The sequence below is a fragment of the Diuraphis noxia genome, unplaced genomic scaffold (assembly GCF_037042655.1).
Source record: "Diuraphis noxia isolate RWA-SAM2 unplaced genomic scaffold, SU_Dnox_SAM2 contig0003, whole genome shotgun sequence".
Classification (NCBI taxonomy): domain Eukaryota; kingdom Metazoa; phylum Arthropoda; class Insecta; order Hemiptera; family Aphididae; genus Diuraphis; species Diuraphis noxia.
In genome coordinates this window covers 29,307,940-29,322,911 of record NW_028301713.1, presented here as the reverse complement: position 1 = coordinate 29,322,911, position 14,972 = coordinate 29,307,940, and the positions used below count along the sequence as shown (strand labels likewise).

General features: G+C 29.1%; 1 protein-coding gene across 1 annotated transcript; it reads left to right on the top strand.

Annotated features, from left to right (window-relative positions):
* Positions 1 to 13,335: 13,335 nt before the first annotated feature.
* Positions 13,336 to 14,692, top strand: LOC107168517 (isocitrate dehydrogenase [NAD] subunit gamma, mitochondrial-like). Its single transcript, XM_015517956.1, has 2 exons — positions 13,336 to 13,475; positions 13,669 to 14,692. Exons 1-2 carry the CDS (start codon positions 13,336 to 13,338, stop codon positions 14,690 to 14,692), a joined length of 1,164 nt encoding a protein of 387 aa, XP_015373442.1.
* The last annotated feature ends 280 nt before the right edge of the window (positions 14,693 to 14,972 follow it).

Below are 14,972 nucleotides of genomic sequence, written 5' to 3'. Positions count from 1 at the left end.
GCTAGATAAAAAAATATATATCTAACAACTTATTTATTTAAAATAATACTACTTGAACTTATTTATTCCCTTACTTGTCACTTACTATAAATTGCACTTCTTTATTACTTTGAGTAGCATTATTTTTATTGATACATTCCAAAACTTAACACATTTAAATTAATATATGGGACATGGGTATTATAAAAAAATAACATTATAATTTATGTGAAGAGTAAAACTATCTAAAATTACGATTGTATAATTTAATATATTTCATTGTTAATTTCTTAACTTAAATTCGATTACAGTCTGCTATGAATAACATTTCATTTTTTAAAAATAATTTAAATAATTTAAAAAAATTAATTAGATCATTTAAAAAGATTAAAAACTAATAATTTAAATGTTGTATAATATTTATTCATTATAATAATTAATAGATATTGATTATGTTTTGAAATATCGAATGAAAAATAGCAGTAGGCGAGTACTTTAACTCAATTATTTTATTTCATGACTACAATGCGTTTTTATCGCACTTAATTATTTTGAATAACTATTTTTCATTAAGATAGAAACAATTAATAATCTATGTCATGTCTTTTAATATAATTTTTATCGTTTATACTTTACTCATAGATCTTATTATTATTATTGGTCTATAATCAAAGGACTTCTAGAATTCAAATCTTAATTTGTCATCTCCAGAGTCATTCCATGTCCAGACATAGTAAGTATTGTTCAGTATACACTATAATACATATTGATTGCTATTTAACAAAAAATATAATATTTAAATGTTGCTATTTTTAAGATTTAGTTTGTTTATTTCTGAGTCATTATATTTAACACAGTAATTAAGTTAATTTGTACTTATTAGTTTTACTTTTAAAATTATTTTTATTCTGTCTTACCATCAATAAAAAATGTATGTTAAAAGTTAGGTATAGTGTTTTAAAATAGTACATGACATTCATAAATTTTAAAAATAAAAATAATATTTTATCCAATAATATAAATAACAACTTATTGTTCAGAGCATAAGAGGTGATAAAATACGTTGTAAAATGTTGGTCGAACAAATATTTGATTCATCAACTTAATAACAACATTCATTAATGAGAAATAAAATTAAATAACTATTTTTTGATCTTGTAATAATTAAAGAATAGATAAGTATTCTCTGAATTATTTGTACTCAGGTATTTTAAACAATGTTTTTTTTTACATGAAAAAAAAAATGACATAATGAAATTTGTTTTATCAGAAATGTATCACATAAAGCATTGTTTATACTGAGTAATAATTCTATGTGCGTGTGTGTATATTTTTTTCAATAACCCCCGCATTTCGTTAGAATTTTATAGTAATTTTTTTTTTATAAGAGTTAACTATAATGGTCAAGGTTTCATCTCTGGAAATAATTCACGGTTTAGAGTTAGCTCGAAATTTAAAAAAAATGTATGAAAACCTAAAATACCCATTGCTATTATTTGGTTATTTCAAAGAACACATAATATTTAGTATTTTATATGTTTCAATTAATGTTGTTAAAAAAAGTCGATTTTGAAAACAATGTTAATTACGTGGTAATATTATTAAAGCTAATATAATTACTGAAGAAAATTTTGGAAAATAGATGCATATTTCAATAATTACATTAGACTCTGATATGTAGTTCAATTTGGCTCTACCATGCAAACACATCAATTAGGTAGGTACCCAAGGGCACCGACAAAACTATTAACCGGTGGGAAGGGGGCACGTGGCAAAGTTGAATATCTCTAATAACACAGCACATAAACTGATATATTATTTACATATAATGTATATAACGCATTTTTTTGTTCTTTCAAATGATAAAACAATTAATACAAACTAAAATAGAGGGGGGGACATGACCCACGAAATTACCAATTAGACCGTTATAATTTTTCTATTGTATAGGTACAGCTTAAGAAGTCCAGTGTCAAATATTTGAGTATATTGTTGTATAGACCTGCAGGCATGTCAAATTCAAAATATCAAGTGGGCCAAATATAATGTATGTGCCCGTACATACAAATAACAAAAATAAATATTTAAAAAAATTCTTATTCGATATTTTGATTACAGTTCACCAGAAGATAAGACAGTATAAGAATCTATGATAGTTGTGACACAGCATTAATATTTTATTATTTTTATTATTATATTATGTTTTTGTTGATTAATATTGTTAGCCGTGGACCGTAAGAATTTGAGCTGAGAGTCGCGTATTTGACATGCCTGATGTAGACTTACGAACGCCAGCTTTTGAACACGGGATTTTGTACGTCTCTTTTTAGCGAGTAATACGAAAAAGTATTTTAAAAGTTCTTTTATTACAAGAAAATCCTCGTTACACTCTTAATGTAGTGTGGAAAAAAACTTTGAATAATGCAGATTAAAATAATATTATAACTTACAAAAAACAAAATAATCAACAATAATAGATATAGATGATGAAACTCTTTTCATGGACATGAATGATTTCGATGTCGACCGGACTAAAATTGGTCTGCAGAAATCTCTGATTTCATTAAATTCACTACAGATTTATTTTTTAAGTGTATAAAATATAATACATAGTGTTTTGTTATAAGAAAAATATATGTATGTAAAAAAAAAAAAAAAAAAAATGTTTTTTTGAAAAACTGAACCCGAGTTCCGAACTATGCTCGGTTATACCCAATAACAGTTTAATACATTTTACCCATGCATAAAATATAAGCTTTGTAAATATTATTAGGCTAGTAAGTAGTAATACAGTAATTATATTGTATATTAGTTGTTTCGATTATGTGATGCGCTAGCAATATTTTATGCTTAGATTTTATTAATGGTATACTTGTGTAGGAATATTATAAATTAATGTTTATCTACTACATTTACGTTTTTCAACTAGGTACCAAATAGACTAAAAACTTTATTTTTAAACTTTTTATTGAAGTAGGTAAGTAATTAATTACTAAAAACTTAAATTTGATTGTTAACAAAAACCCGAAACAAAGTACAGGACCTAATAAGTAATGTACAAATATGTATATAATATGTACATTTAAATTCTCAATAAAAGATAGGTTAATAGGTAGGTAGTAGGTATATAATACACAGTACCTCAGTACCTACATATTTACAGTACAATATAACATGTATTGCTATTAGATAATATTAATTATTATTTTTTTTTCGCATGGCTAGTAAAAAAAAGTCGTAAATTCTTAAATTTGTTAAATGGGTAAGAAATTTCAAATATTTATATTATGAAACTAAGAATTTAAATATTAAAGTTACAATTACATTGTTCACATTTTATCAACAATCCTTGTTTTCTATATTTAAATACCTGTGCAGTATTTTTTTAATATTTTTTTTTATAGGTACTTTTAAATTATTAACTATTCTTAAATTTATCATAAACTAAAGACCCGAAAAAATTTGAGAAATTTTTTTACATATTAAATTATAAAACTTTAGGTACATATACAATTACTATTATTGGTTTTTAATACCTACTCGTGATTGTTCTCCAAATATGCTCTTTGTTTACTCTTAGATTTCGATGAACTATTTACACTATGGGTTATGACATTTTTAAACTATTCGGATTCTTTTGAATTGTTACGCTAATAGATATTAGTATTTAGTTTTATTATATTATATTATACAAATATTCGACATACAGAAAGAGTGGAAAATGCAATAGATACTGCTCAAAAATGATCATTAATATTCAGCATTTCAAAGATTCTTTACCAATTTCTGAAGTATCTTGTTACGAACGAATAACTATATGAAACTCATGTGTCTTCGTGGAGTTTCTGACAATTTTTTATTGTCATAGTATTACAGGTTACGGCAATCCGGTATCAAAAACAATCAGTGATTTTCAATTTAACGAAATAACACAATAAAAACAAAACGATGGTGATTGAAAATAAACATTAATCGAATATAACGGAATAAAAGTTTCAAAAAGTCAAAAAGAAGCAGTTTTATCGTAAATTCACACTGGGGTAATATATCGTTATCCGAAGTACGACGAGCTCGCTGTTAATTCTACACTGCCGTAATAATGGAACTCAAGAGGAAACTTTTAACCATCATACTAAATGTATATTATATTATACATAATATATCCAGTCATTAACGTGGCGTAGGTAGTGGGATTATATTTAATTTATTAAGATGACCTTCTGACAGGTGGAAGTACGCCGTTTGATCTATAATAGAGATTATTGTCGCAATATATTATTACTATTGTCCTATATTATGTTAATTCATAATTATGTGCTCATAATTTCATATCTACGCCAGTTAATTGATGTGTTGGAATTTTAATCAGCCATCATTATATTCACGATTAGTTACGTATATACATACATATACGCTGTATATAGTATATACTGACAGGATGAAAACCGGTCCAGTGTAATTTACAATTATTATAGTATAGTTGTATACGTGATGCGTATCACATAATACGCATTTATGGAGGCCATAAAGGTCCCTCGCATGTATTGATTATTCAAAACTAAAACGCTTAGATAATTTTGCGGTCTTTTAAAGTTTGGTGCCCCATACGTTACCGCATCACAGCATACTTATGACGTCACGTGGTTAAACAAAAACCGTCGTAGGTATAGTATTTAAAAGCAGGTGCATAGTGAGTGTCATTGATGGATGGCTTCTCACAACCTGTGTATTCATGTAAATATATGCTTAGGTTAGTATTTTGTATTAATGTTAAACTGTATATGTATGTACTATGTATCTCTCATCTCATGTACTCATTGTGCCTCATAGGTACAGATTGTATATTTCAAATAAAGAAAAAAAAAAGCAGGTGCACTTAATTTCCATATTAAGTATTTTACGTTTTGACGTAGTATGTCTGTGATATACCTTGATGTGCAAGCGTGTAACCATATTTAATACAAATCGTAGATAAATAAAAATTGAATACTTGAATGTGAAGATTCACGTCATTACCGCTCTCAAAGTTTAAATAAAGTCGAAACTAGGACATATATAGGTACCAACTAGAATTATTTTTCTTCAATAACCATGTAAGTAATTATGGAATTATATACAGTATTTTTGTCATCCACAGTGTCGAAAAAGCAGAATGTACATGTATGAATAATATTGGTCCTTATTCTCAGAGGCATCCGCACAGGAATGCTTTATAGTGCTAGAGCTACTCCTCTTGTGCGATGTATGTTTTCTTCAATAAAAATGTATTATTTGAATTTATTATATGAAAAGTAGGTATGTTTTATTTTGAATCACGACTTAATAAACTATTATTGAAAATACGATTGGAGTAATTTCATTATAAATTATCATTAATTGTCACGAGTAAATTACACTCAATAATCTACATATGCAGTATGCACTATGCAGGTATGCTGTACGTATGCAGTATGACACGATTCAGCCAGTATGCACTGACGTTGCATATACTATATATATGTCATAGGCGCATAATTGTTCTCTCATGACTGATATACACCGGGGATAACTGATAATTAGATACTCACACTCAGCTTTCAGCTATTAAACTCAGCTTTCACTTTTAAACTTACAATAAAACATGGTGGTAGATATGAACCAGGGTAACACAGTAGCATAAATTCAGAACTAACTTAAACATTTACCCTCTTTTTACATTCTCTTAAAAAGCATCTCAATAACTTTGCCTAGTTTTCTTACCTGAAAAAATAAAAAATAAAAATGTTTTTATAATTTTATCAATTAAGTATTAACAGAAGTGTTCATGGACTTGTTTCAAGACCTTCTTAATAAATTTAAAGACAGATACCTATATTAAGTTTTTAAAAAACGTTTATAGCAGGTACATCGTATATAATATACTTTTAACTAAGATTAAATATGGACTGTAAATAGATTTATCTGTGATGTTTAAATATAAAACTTGACAAAAAAAAAATATATATATATATATATAAATACACTTTACAAAACATATTATGCAACATGTAAAATTACAAAATGTTTTATGTATTATGAATGTACGCTTATTGCATTATGATATTGTTGGAATGGACGTTGAATATATGCGGTGTGTGTCACGTACCAACAATATTTTACTGAGCAATATTCTATATGCTTTATTATTACTAATTCATTTTGAATTTATATTGTTATATGATTTTGAAGATTAATTTATCTTGAGTGTCTAAGCCCCCATAGCCTCCCTAGTTACGCTTATGAAGTGCCACCGTATTAAATTAATCGACGTCCTGATTTACCCTGATGATAACTGATAACTTAACATTCCAATTCAAATTTTAATAACTATTTTATATTGAAAAAAAAAATCAGACCTGCATAAGAGCATCAAACTATTGCTATATTAACATTAGAAAACCAATTTGCTCTTTAGAAGACTTACAATTAGAAATATTCAGTCAGGTGTATTCCCGACGAAACGAGGTTCACTATTATGCCCAGGTAGGTAGGTACATCAGTAGCTAGTATTACAATTTAAAAAAAAAAAATTGTATTCATTTCTCTAACTCCTATTATATTGTATGTTGATTGTCCTTCAAAGAGAGGTTTCACGACAGTCGTTTCCTTATCATGACTTGTCGCGGTCGCCGATTCGAACTTTCATTATCGGACGACTATTCTACTCGACTTTATACGTCGTATGTGTATATATAGAGCTCGCAGAAAGGACTGCGTTTACTATTTACTTATTTTGTGTTACACTTTTGGTTGTTTGGTGTAGTACGAGAGAAAGTGTTCATATTATGGAATATTTTGTCGTGATACGTGCGGTGGTGTGAGCGAAGTGAAAACAGTCGTTTTGTTAACACCTATACGATAATATACTAACGGCCTACTGAGTAACAGAGTAACTGACCTAACCCAATGGTTGGCTAGTAATTAGGTTTTATGTGACATCTCTGGACTTTCCGGCTAATGAACAGGAAAACCTAACCCGCGTGGACCATATAAGAATATTATTATAACAATCAGGGAGTGGCGGCGTTATCTGCAGCAGTTGTTATCACGGGAGTCGAGCGGCCGCCGTCGCGGTACGCAAGAGAATTTCGTGTCTACGTGCCAAGGTCGTTTGCCAGGCGTAACTGAGCAGCGACCGCGACCGCTCCGACGCCGATGCAGCGTACACGAGACATGACTGACCTCATGTTAGCACTCGGTTGACCCACTGCCGCCGAGCGCACGCGCATCAAAACGTGCACAATTATAATTATTGTTATTTATATTTTACAAACGCACCGACGAGTGTCGTGATCAAAACATAATAATATACAACACGCAGATAATATTATTATATTATGTACATGTTTAGGATGCCGGCGGCGGCCAGGAGAAGATACGTTATTCCGAGCTTCCTGATTCAATTACTCTACACGTACACGTACGCAGCCGCTCGAACATCCTGATTAATGTAATAATATTATTTTAATATAGTGTTGTCGCATGTCGACCTACCCGGTCGTGCGAGTTGCATTGGCCGTGGTCGTTACTCGCCAATTTCCAAATGGGGGATTTAAACGCGTCATAAAATTATATTATTATATTATTATTGCTCGAGTGTACCGTTTTCAAGACGACGATAAATAAGTGTGTCTATATATTATAACATTATGCATGTAGGTGCCTATATTAATATAATGTCCGTTCGACACTTCCGGTCCGTTCAGTGTATCCACTGTCTGATAACATCATCTACCTATACGACACACACATTACACGCGTTGTGTTTCGTGGTGTTTCGTCACGTTTTACGTGCGCACTCACAATTATTGTGACAACTATCCCGGTAGCTCGTGTGCAGACTGTGAGTGGAATGGAAATTCTGATTCGCGATTTGCAAATACAAGCCAGGGCCCTTTTAGTATATACGTCTTATATCGATAGATCCGAATCACTAGAGTTTTACTCTGAGGAACTTGTATTATAGTAATAAGTTGGGCAGTTAGGTTGATATTATCATCGTAGCCGACGATCAAATGCGCACATTTAAATTCGTGTTAGCCAGTACTTAGTGGCCAGTGGGCGTATAATTGAATAAGCTGTTCAAGTTCAAAAGCCAAATTAAACAAGCTCCTCGAAATAAAAATACGAAATGTCTGTTTCACTTTCAATAGTATACAATCGTGCAACGATACTAATGATAATACATTTTATACATTCAGTATTTAGCTCGATTTTTTTGTTATTTTTAAGTTTTAACTTATTCCAAACTTGATGAATCACATAAATAACTGTCAGCTGGTGCCTATAGTGCCTGCCTATTGTTTTTGAGCTCATACACACACGCGCCACGCGCGCACTCGCGAACACACACACACACACACACACACACACACACACACACACACACACACACACATATAGTTACCTGTCGATGACGAGTCTTAGAGATGATTTTATGGCTTATATATATGTGTGTGTATACATCATCGGTACCGATTGACGTAGGTATTGAATTTTATAGGCTATAGCCAACATAGCTGGTATTTTTCAAACATAAACCACATGATTATTGTTTCATAAATAAAATTGTAATTGTATTATGAATTAAATCTAACAATACAAATCTCCAATGGAACCTTTTGAAATTATAATTCGACATTAAAAATTAACTTTCAATAAACTTTAAAATGAGAACTATTTTTTTGTTGGATAAATGTTTTTTTTTCATCTAGACCATGCATCACAATCATCACATGCAGCTAAATAACCTAACCTGTAACCTGTAACCTGTAACATTGTACATACCTTACCTAATTAATGTTATTATATATTATTATAATTAAGTTTTACTTTTGAATATTTAATGTTTAAAACATAAAAATAATACAATAAATACAGATAATATTATTAACGTTATTATATTATGTATTAATATGATTCATCATATGCATTAAAATTTGATATAATATATAGGTAATAGCTGTGTATTATTTCACATAATTAATTTTAATAACTTGATTACGTATATAAATACACATAAGTAAATTCATGTTTTTTACATAAAAAAATTAAAAAAACATTACATTTATTTACAATATACAATCTATTTAAAGTAAGCATATCATATATAATATTAAAGTAGGTAATGACACAGACACGAAGGAGATAGAAGTTAAACGGAACTACCCGAATTACCCAGCAGTGAAACTTTTTGACGAGATTTTATTTTTTATTATTGTTTTTTGTATTCTAAAATTCTTTACTTCAATTTCTCTTCAGAATGGTCTGTTAAAATAACTTGTTTAACATGCAAAATAGTTATGTTAAAAATATTTAAAAAATATTCAATGTATAACTGTCACAAACATTTAAATATTTTTTTAGGAATACATTTTCAAGTGATTACCCACAAAAAAAATTGTTTGAAAATCTCCAGAAATAAAATATGGTTTAAAAAAATGTACATACCTATGTATATAATATAATATATGTTATATATTGTATACAACTACACTTTTAAAACGAGTAAGTTATTTAATGTATTTTTTAAATTTTCTTTGATTGAATTCGTGTATTCAGTTTTTAAAGGTAAACCGCCTATCATTTCAAACTTTCAATATATAGGTACTAATAAGTTTATTCAATATTAACGACCACCACTTATATTTACGTCTTATATTTGAGATTTGCGTGAAATGGAGACCCAGTTTTTACGATTTTGTTCTACGTAAGAAGACATTGAGGTGTATTAACACTTTATATAGCAGTGTGGAGGCCTTGAAGTCAATATATTATATGAGCGTTTGAAATTTATTATACAAATTTGTTCAGCTGACGGATATAGCGAGTTATGCGATTTATCGACATTTTTTTTTTTTTGTAAAGCGCCTACGTGACTTGAAAAATAGTGAAAACATGATAGTTATCACATCTTCTAACAGTGGTTAGAACTCACTACTTAGTATGGTATTAAGTATTAACTACTATACCTACCTACATAGTGCGTGATACCTTCATCGCTGATTAATTAAACAAAATAATACCGTTATAACTATTATTGTACCTACTTTTATCGAAGTGTTGGTATAGCTCCATGATTTACTAACGTTAGCATATAATTATGTTTTGTATTTTTTTAAGAGTATAATATTTATTCTATTTGTTTATTCTGAATATTTATATTTATCATATATTATATCATGTGGGATGAGCTTGTAAATGTGTATGTCAATCATTAGGCATAACCTATTGACAATAAAATATTTTAGATACTATATTTAGCGTGGAAAAATTTTTATTTTGAGTATAATGCATTTCTTAAAATATGTATTATAATATATAAAACATAAATTATATAGGTAGCCAGGTTTCAAGTGTTGAAAAGTAATTGTTTATATTATAAGTTATGGACAATGGGATACGTATGATATAATATGCAAATATGTGCATTAAAAATTCAACTGGGATAAATTGATATGTTTGTTTCTGCCATTATTTAGAACGAGTTTATGCAATTGTATACGATACGCATTGTTGATCATTCGCAGCGTATTGCGCATTGTATTTTTCAACAAAATAATCATCATATTTAATTAAAGTATTAAGTGAATTATATAAAAATATTAAACTAGTGAATTTTGTAATTATATTTTTATATTATGGTTTTTTGTCCTGTAAATGACGACTTCAATTTGTGAAGTACTGAGACGGCACAGAGTGACTGCCAAACATGCGAAATGACATATATATATATAATCATATACGTATAATCATATATGTAGGCAATATTGCGTATTACTTAATATTAATTTATACCTTATTTACATTTCTATTTTGTATTTCTTATATTTGTATGTGTACGTTTAGTTTTGATATAATTACGAGTAAACTTATTATTTACCAAATGAAATAGAGTCAATTCGTTAAGATAAATGGTTTTTAGAATATCGATAATATCAAAAAGAGATAGAAATAAAAGAATTGGGAGAAGTGGGTATTCGAATTTGAAGGGAATAAAGGAATCGTTGTTTTTTGTTCATAAGACAATAAAAGTGTCACTACACTTATAATTTATAATTAAAGAGGATATTGCCGTTACTGCAATTACATGCATTATATACAATTGTACAGAAATAATAAATAAGCCATTATATTACATAGGTACCTGAACGTTGCACCTAGTGCGTTGTGCTATATACTAAACAGAGTAATATGGTGGTGAAAAGAGCTCTTTATTTAGTGTTACTTTAGACGTATAGTAATTTTAATAAATGGACTTAATCCATGGTTTAAAGATTTATAAAACTTTTGTTGTTTCTAAGATTTAAAACCACAAATATCTCTGAGAGGTTGGTATAACGTATAAAGGTTTTTAATGTTTTATGTGAATTAATGTAGGTATTTAATATTATATCTGAAAACACACATTATATGCGTATAATTTCTATTTTCCAATGATCTTTACGACGATAAACCTGGTTACTATAATAGAACACGCCAGAAATATTATGTAGGTAGTAGGAACACAGTATTATCTTTCATAATCTTTATCTTTATTTTTACAATGTACACAATTCATCATGTAAATGAAGTATGTCATAATAAATGCCATCACGTGTGCCAGGTGAATGTTTTACGTTTATTTAATGCATGCACCAATTATTGTTCACTTATAAACTGCAGTACCGCTAGTACCTAATGAAACAATTTTGTTTTATGCGCTGTTAAAATGTTTAATATACTCTTATATTAATGTGAGTAGCTTGTACTAGGATAATCAATGAATTACGTTCATATGTAGGTACATAGTATAGTACATTATAATTTGATTTATGATGAGAACGTGTGTACAGTTCCACATCATAACTGTTATATACGTATCATGGGTGTAAATAAAAAAAGTAAAACACGTGTCGCCTTTTGCTGGCATGGCAGTTGCCAACAAATTTATTTTATGCTTCGAGGCTCCGACCATGTTGTATGCTCACTCACATCTCGAGAGTTGTGGTTAAGCCCAATTTAGGTAACTAATACAATAATGTCATGTCTGTTTTTGATAAATTATTAAAAATTTCTTAGTTACCTACTTATTTCTGTTATTCGACGTCTATGAATAGTGAATGTATTTTTAAAAATCTGTTTTGTTCCAATTTATTTGAATATAACTACAATGTGTTTTTCAAAATAATAACAAACAAGAAAAAAATATTGTACGTGGCTCGGGCTGGGGACTATCGGTCTGTAGGTTATGTTAGATATTTAGATGTGATATAATTGGCAAACTTGAAGACTTTGATTAAGTAGTATATTTTTGACGAATGAAAGGCATTCTTCATGCGTGTTTATCTAAAAATAACTTCTCGAAAAAATAATATAGTTTATTTATATGCTTAAATGTATAATTAATTCAATGAAATCGCATTTTACTTAAAATTGTCCTTATAAGTTTTTACAGTCAAATAAACTGTTGTCGCTTTAGATTAATAAAAAAAAAAATACAATAATTAATCCTTTTATCATTGTTTTTAAATACAAAGTCATTTTTAATAAAAGTTATTATATTTATTACTGTACAATTTTGACGTTTAATTAAAATAAACAAATCAATATTACAATAATATAACTTATTCGACTATTTGAAATATAAATATTTTGATATACCATGAACAAACTTTTCAAAATTATAATTAAAATTAAAGTTAACTAAATGTAAGAGTTTATTTTTTATATTTTGTAATAGTACCTACTTTTATTTCTTGTGTTTATGCCTACCATAATTCGCAATACGTTAAATACTGACGTAGGTCAGTATATAGTTTGTAGTTTTTCTATTATTATTCTCATAATGTTTGAATCTGAAATCGCTGCTGATAGCGATAAAAAATTAAAAACGTGTATTGCTACAGGGGAACTAAAATCCAATACTGCAATTATTGACACAACTTTACCTATTTATTAAAATGGTAAATAACATGTTTGATTCATGCAATAGTAAAAATCTTTATGATTTAAATTTTCTGGAATGTATCAAATACTGTAAAAAATTATTTATTTTGTTTGTTATTGGAATTGTGTTTAAAAGTTTAGCCCGCTCAATAAAAATTTAAAATCTATTGACAATTATATACATAATATAAACATCACTATAGCACCCGATGGATTATAAAATATATATTGGCTTTATTAGATGATACTTTTAAACATATTACCATGGTGATGTATAGGTTGATAATTTTCGAGTTTTTACAGGTCAAATTTAACTTTTGAAGTATTCATTACTCTTATATTATTTCCTGTACTTATAAGTCTAACTTCAGTCTACAACTTCTCATCATTGCTTCGAGAATATCATCCAATATGTTCGGGATTCTTTCAAAGATGTGTACTTTGATTAAAAAATCAGGTCCACAAACCATTCGCCAGCTATCGACAGTAAACTTCGATATCCAACAGAACAGACCGCAAACCCCAAGACCAATTGGATTTTCCAGAGCCAGGTAATTTCTTGGACAATTCGAGTACGAACCAATATTTATAACGACAAAATATAATAGCTTTTGTTCAATAGTTAATCATAATTATTATTATAAAACATTGTTGAATGGGGGAGGAGGTATCTATAACTGTTGAATTGAAATTCAATACTCAGAGCTATCGTTCTCAGTATAATATTTATTTTTAATTATACAGATATGGAGGAAGAAATGCAGTCACTATGTTACCGGGTGGAGGCATTGGGCCAGAGCTGATGAGTTATGTAAAAAGAGTATTTTTTGAAACTGGCATGCCAGTTGATTTCGAAACAGTTCGGATCGATCCAAAAAGTGATAATAATGATGATCTGGACTACGCCATTATGTCTATTCGTAGAAACGGTGTATGCATTAAAGGCAACATTGAAACAGAAAGTCAATCACAAGCTATAATTTCACGTAATGTTGCCATACGTAACGAACTCGATTTATTTGTGAATGCCGTACATGTGCAGTCATACAATAACGTACCAAGTCACCACAAGAACGTAAATATTATAGTTGTACGTCAAAACACTGAAGGTGAATACGCAATGTTGGAACACGAAAGTGTACCCGGCGTGGTCGAATCTTTGAAAGTTATTACTAGAGATAATTCTACAAGGTTGGCTCGTTACGCGTTTGAATTAGCAAAAAAAAATGGTCGCAGTAAAGTCACGGCAATCCACAAAGCTAACATTATGAAATTATCAGATGGATTATTTTTGGAAACTTGCATAAATATGTCATCGAATTATCCAGATATCGATTTTGATCATATGATTATTGACAACTGTTGCATGCAGTTAGTGTCCGATCCTCATCAATTTGATGTGATGGTTATGCCTAATTTGTACGGTTCAATTGTGTCAAATGTAATATGCGGCCTAGTTGGAGGTGCGGGAATGATGTCGGGAAAAAACTATGGTGATCATTATGCAGTTTTTGAGCCAGGTACCAGAAACACTGGTTCGAGTATTGCAGGTACTAACACAGCTAATCCAGTAGCGATGTTAAATGCGTCTGCCGACATGTTAGAACACTTGGGTCACCAAGTGCATTGTAATAACCTCAGGACTGCTATATGTAAGACACTCAATGAAGACATGTTACATACAGCTGATTTAAATGGTACCGCAAAAAGTTCTGATGTGGTACAAAATATCATTAAACATATAAAAACAATTACGGGCACAATCTAATCTTCCTATTCATTGAACTTGGCAACTAATAATTAATATTAATCTATGGTTTGATAGACTTATATATTAGTTACTAGTTCATTACAAAACATAATTTTAAATAATTGATTCAACCCTAAATACTTTTTGCTTGTTTGATACATTCTTAATCTTGTTTTAGTTAATAAATTTTTTGTAGTGGAGTTGCCTCCGGTAGATATAATTAATCGATTTATAGTTAAAATCACAAAATTTTTTGAGTAATTACACCGAATACACGACACTCAACTTAATTGAATAA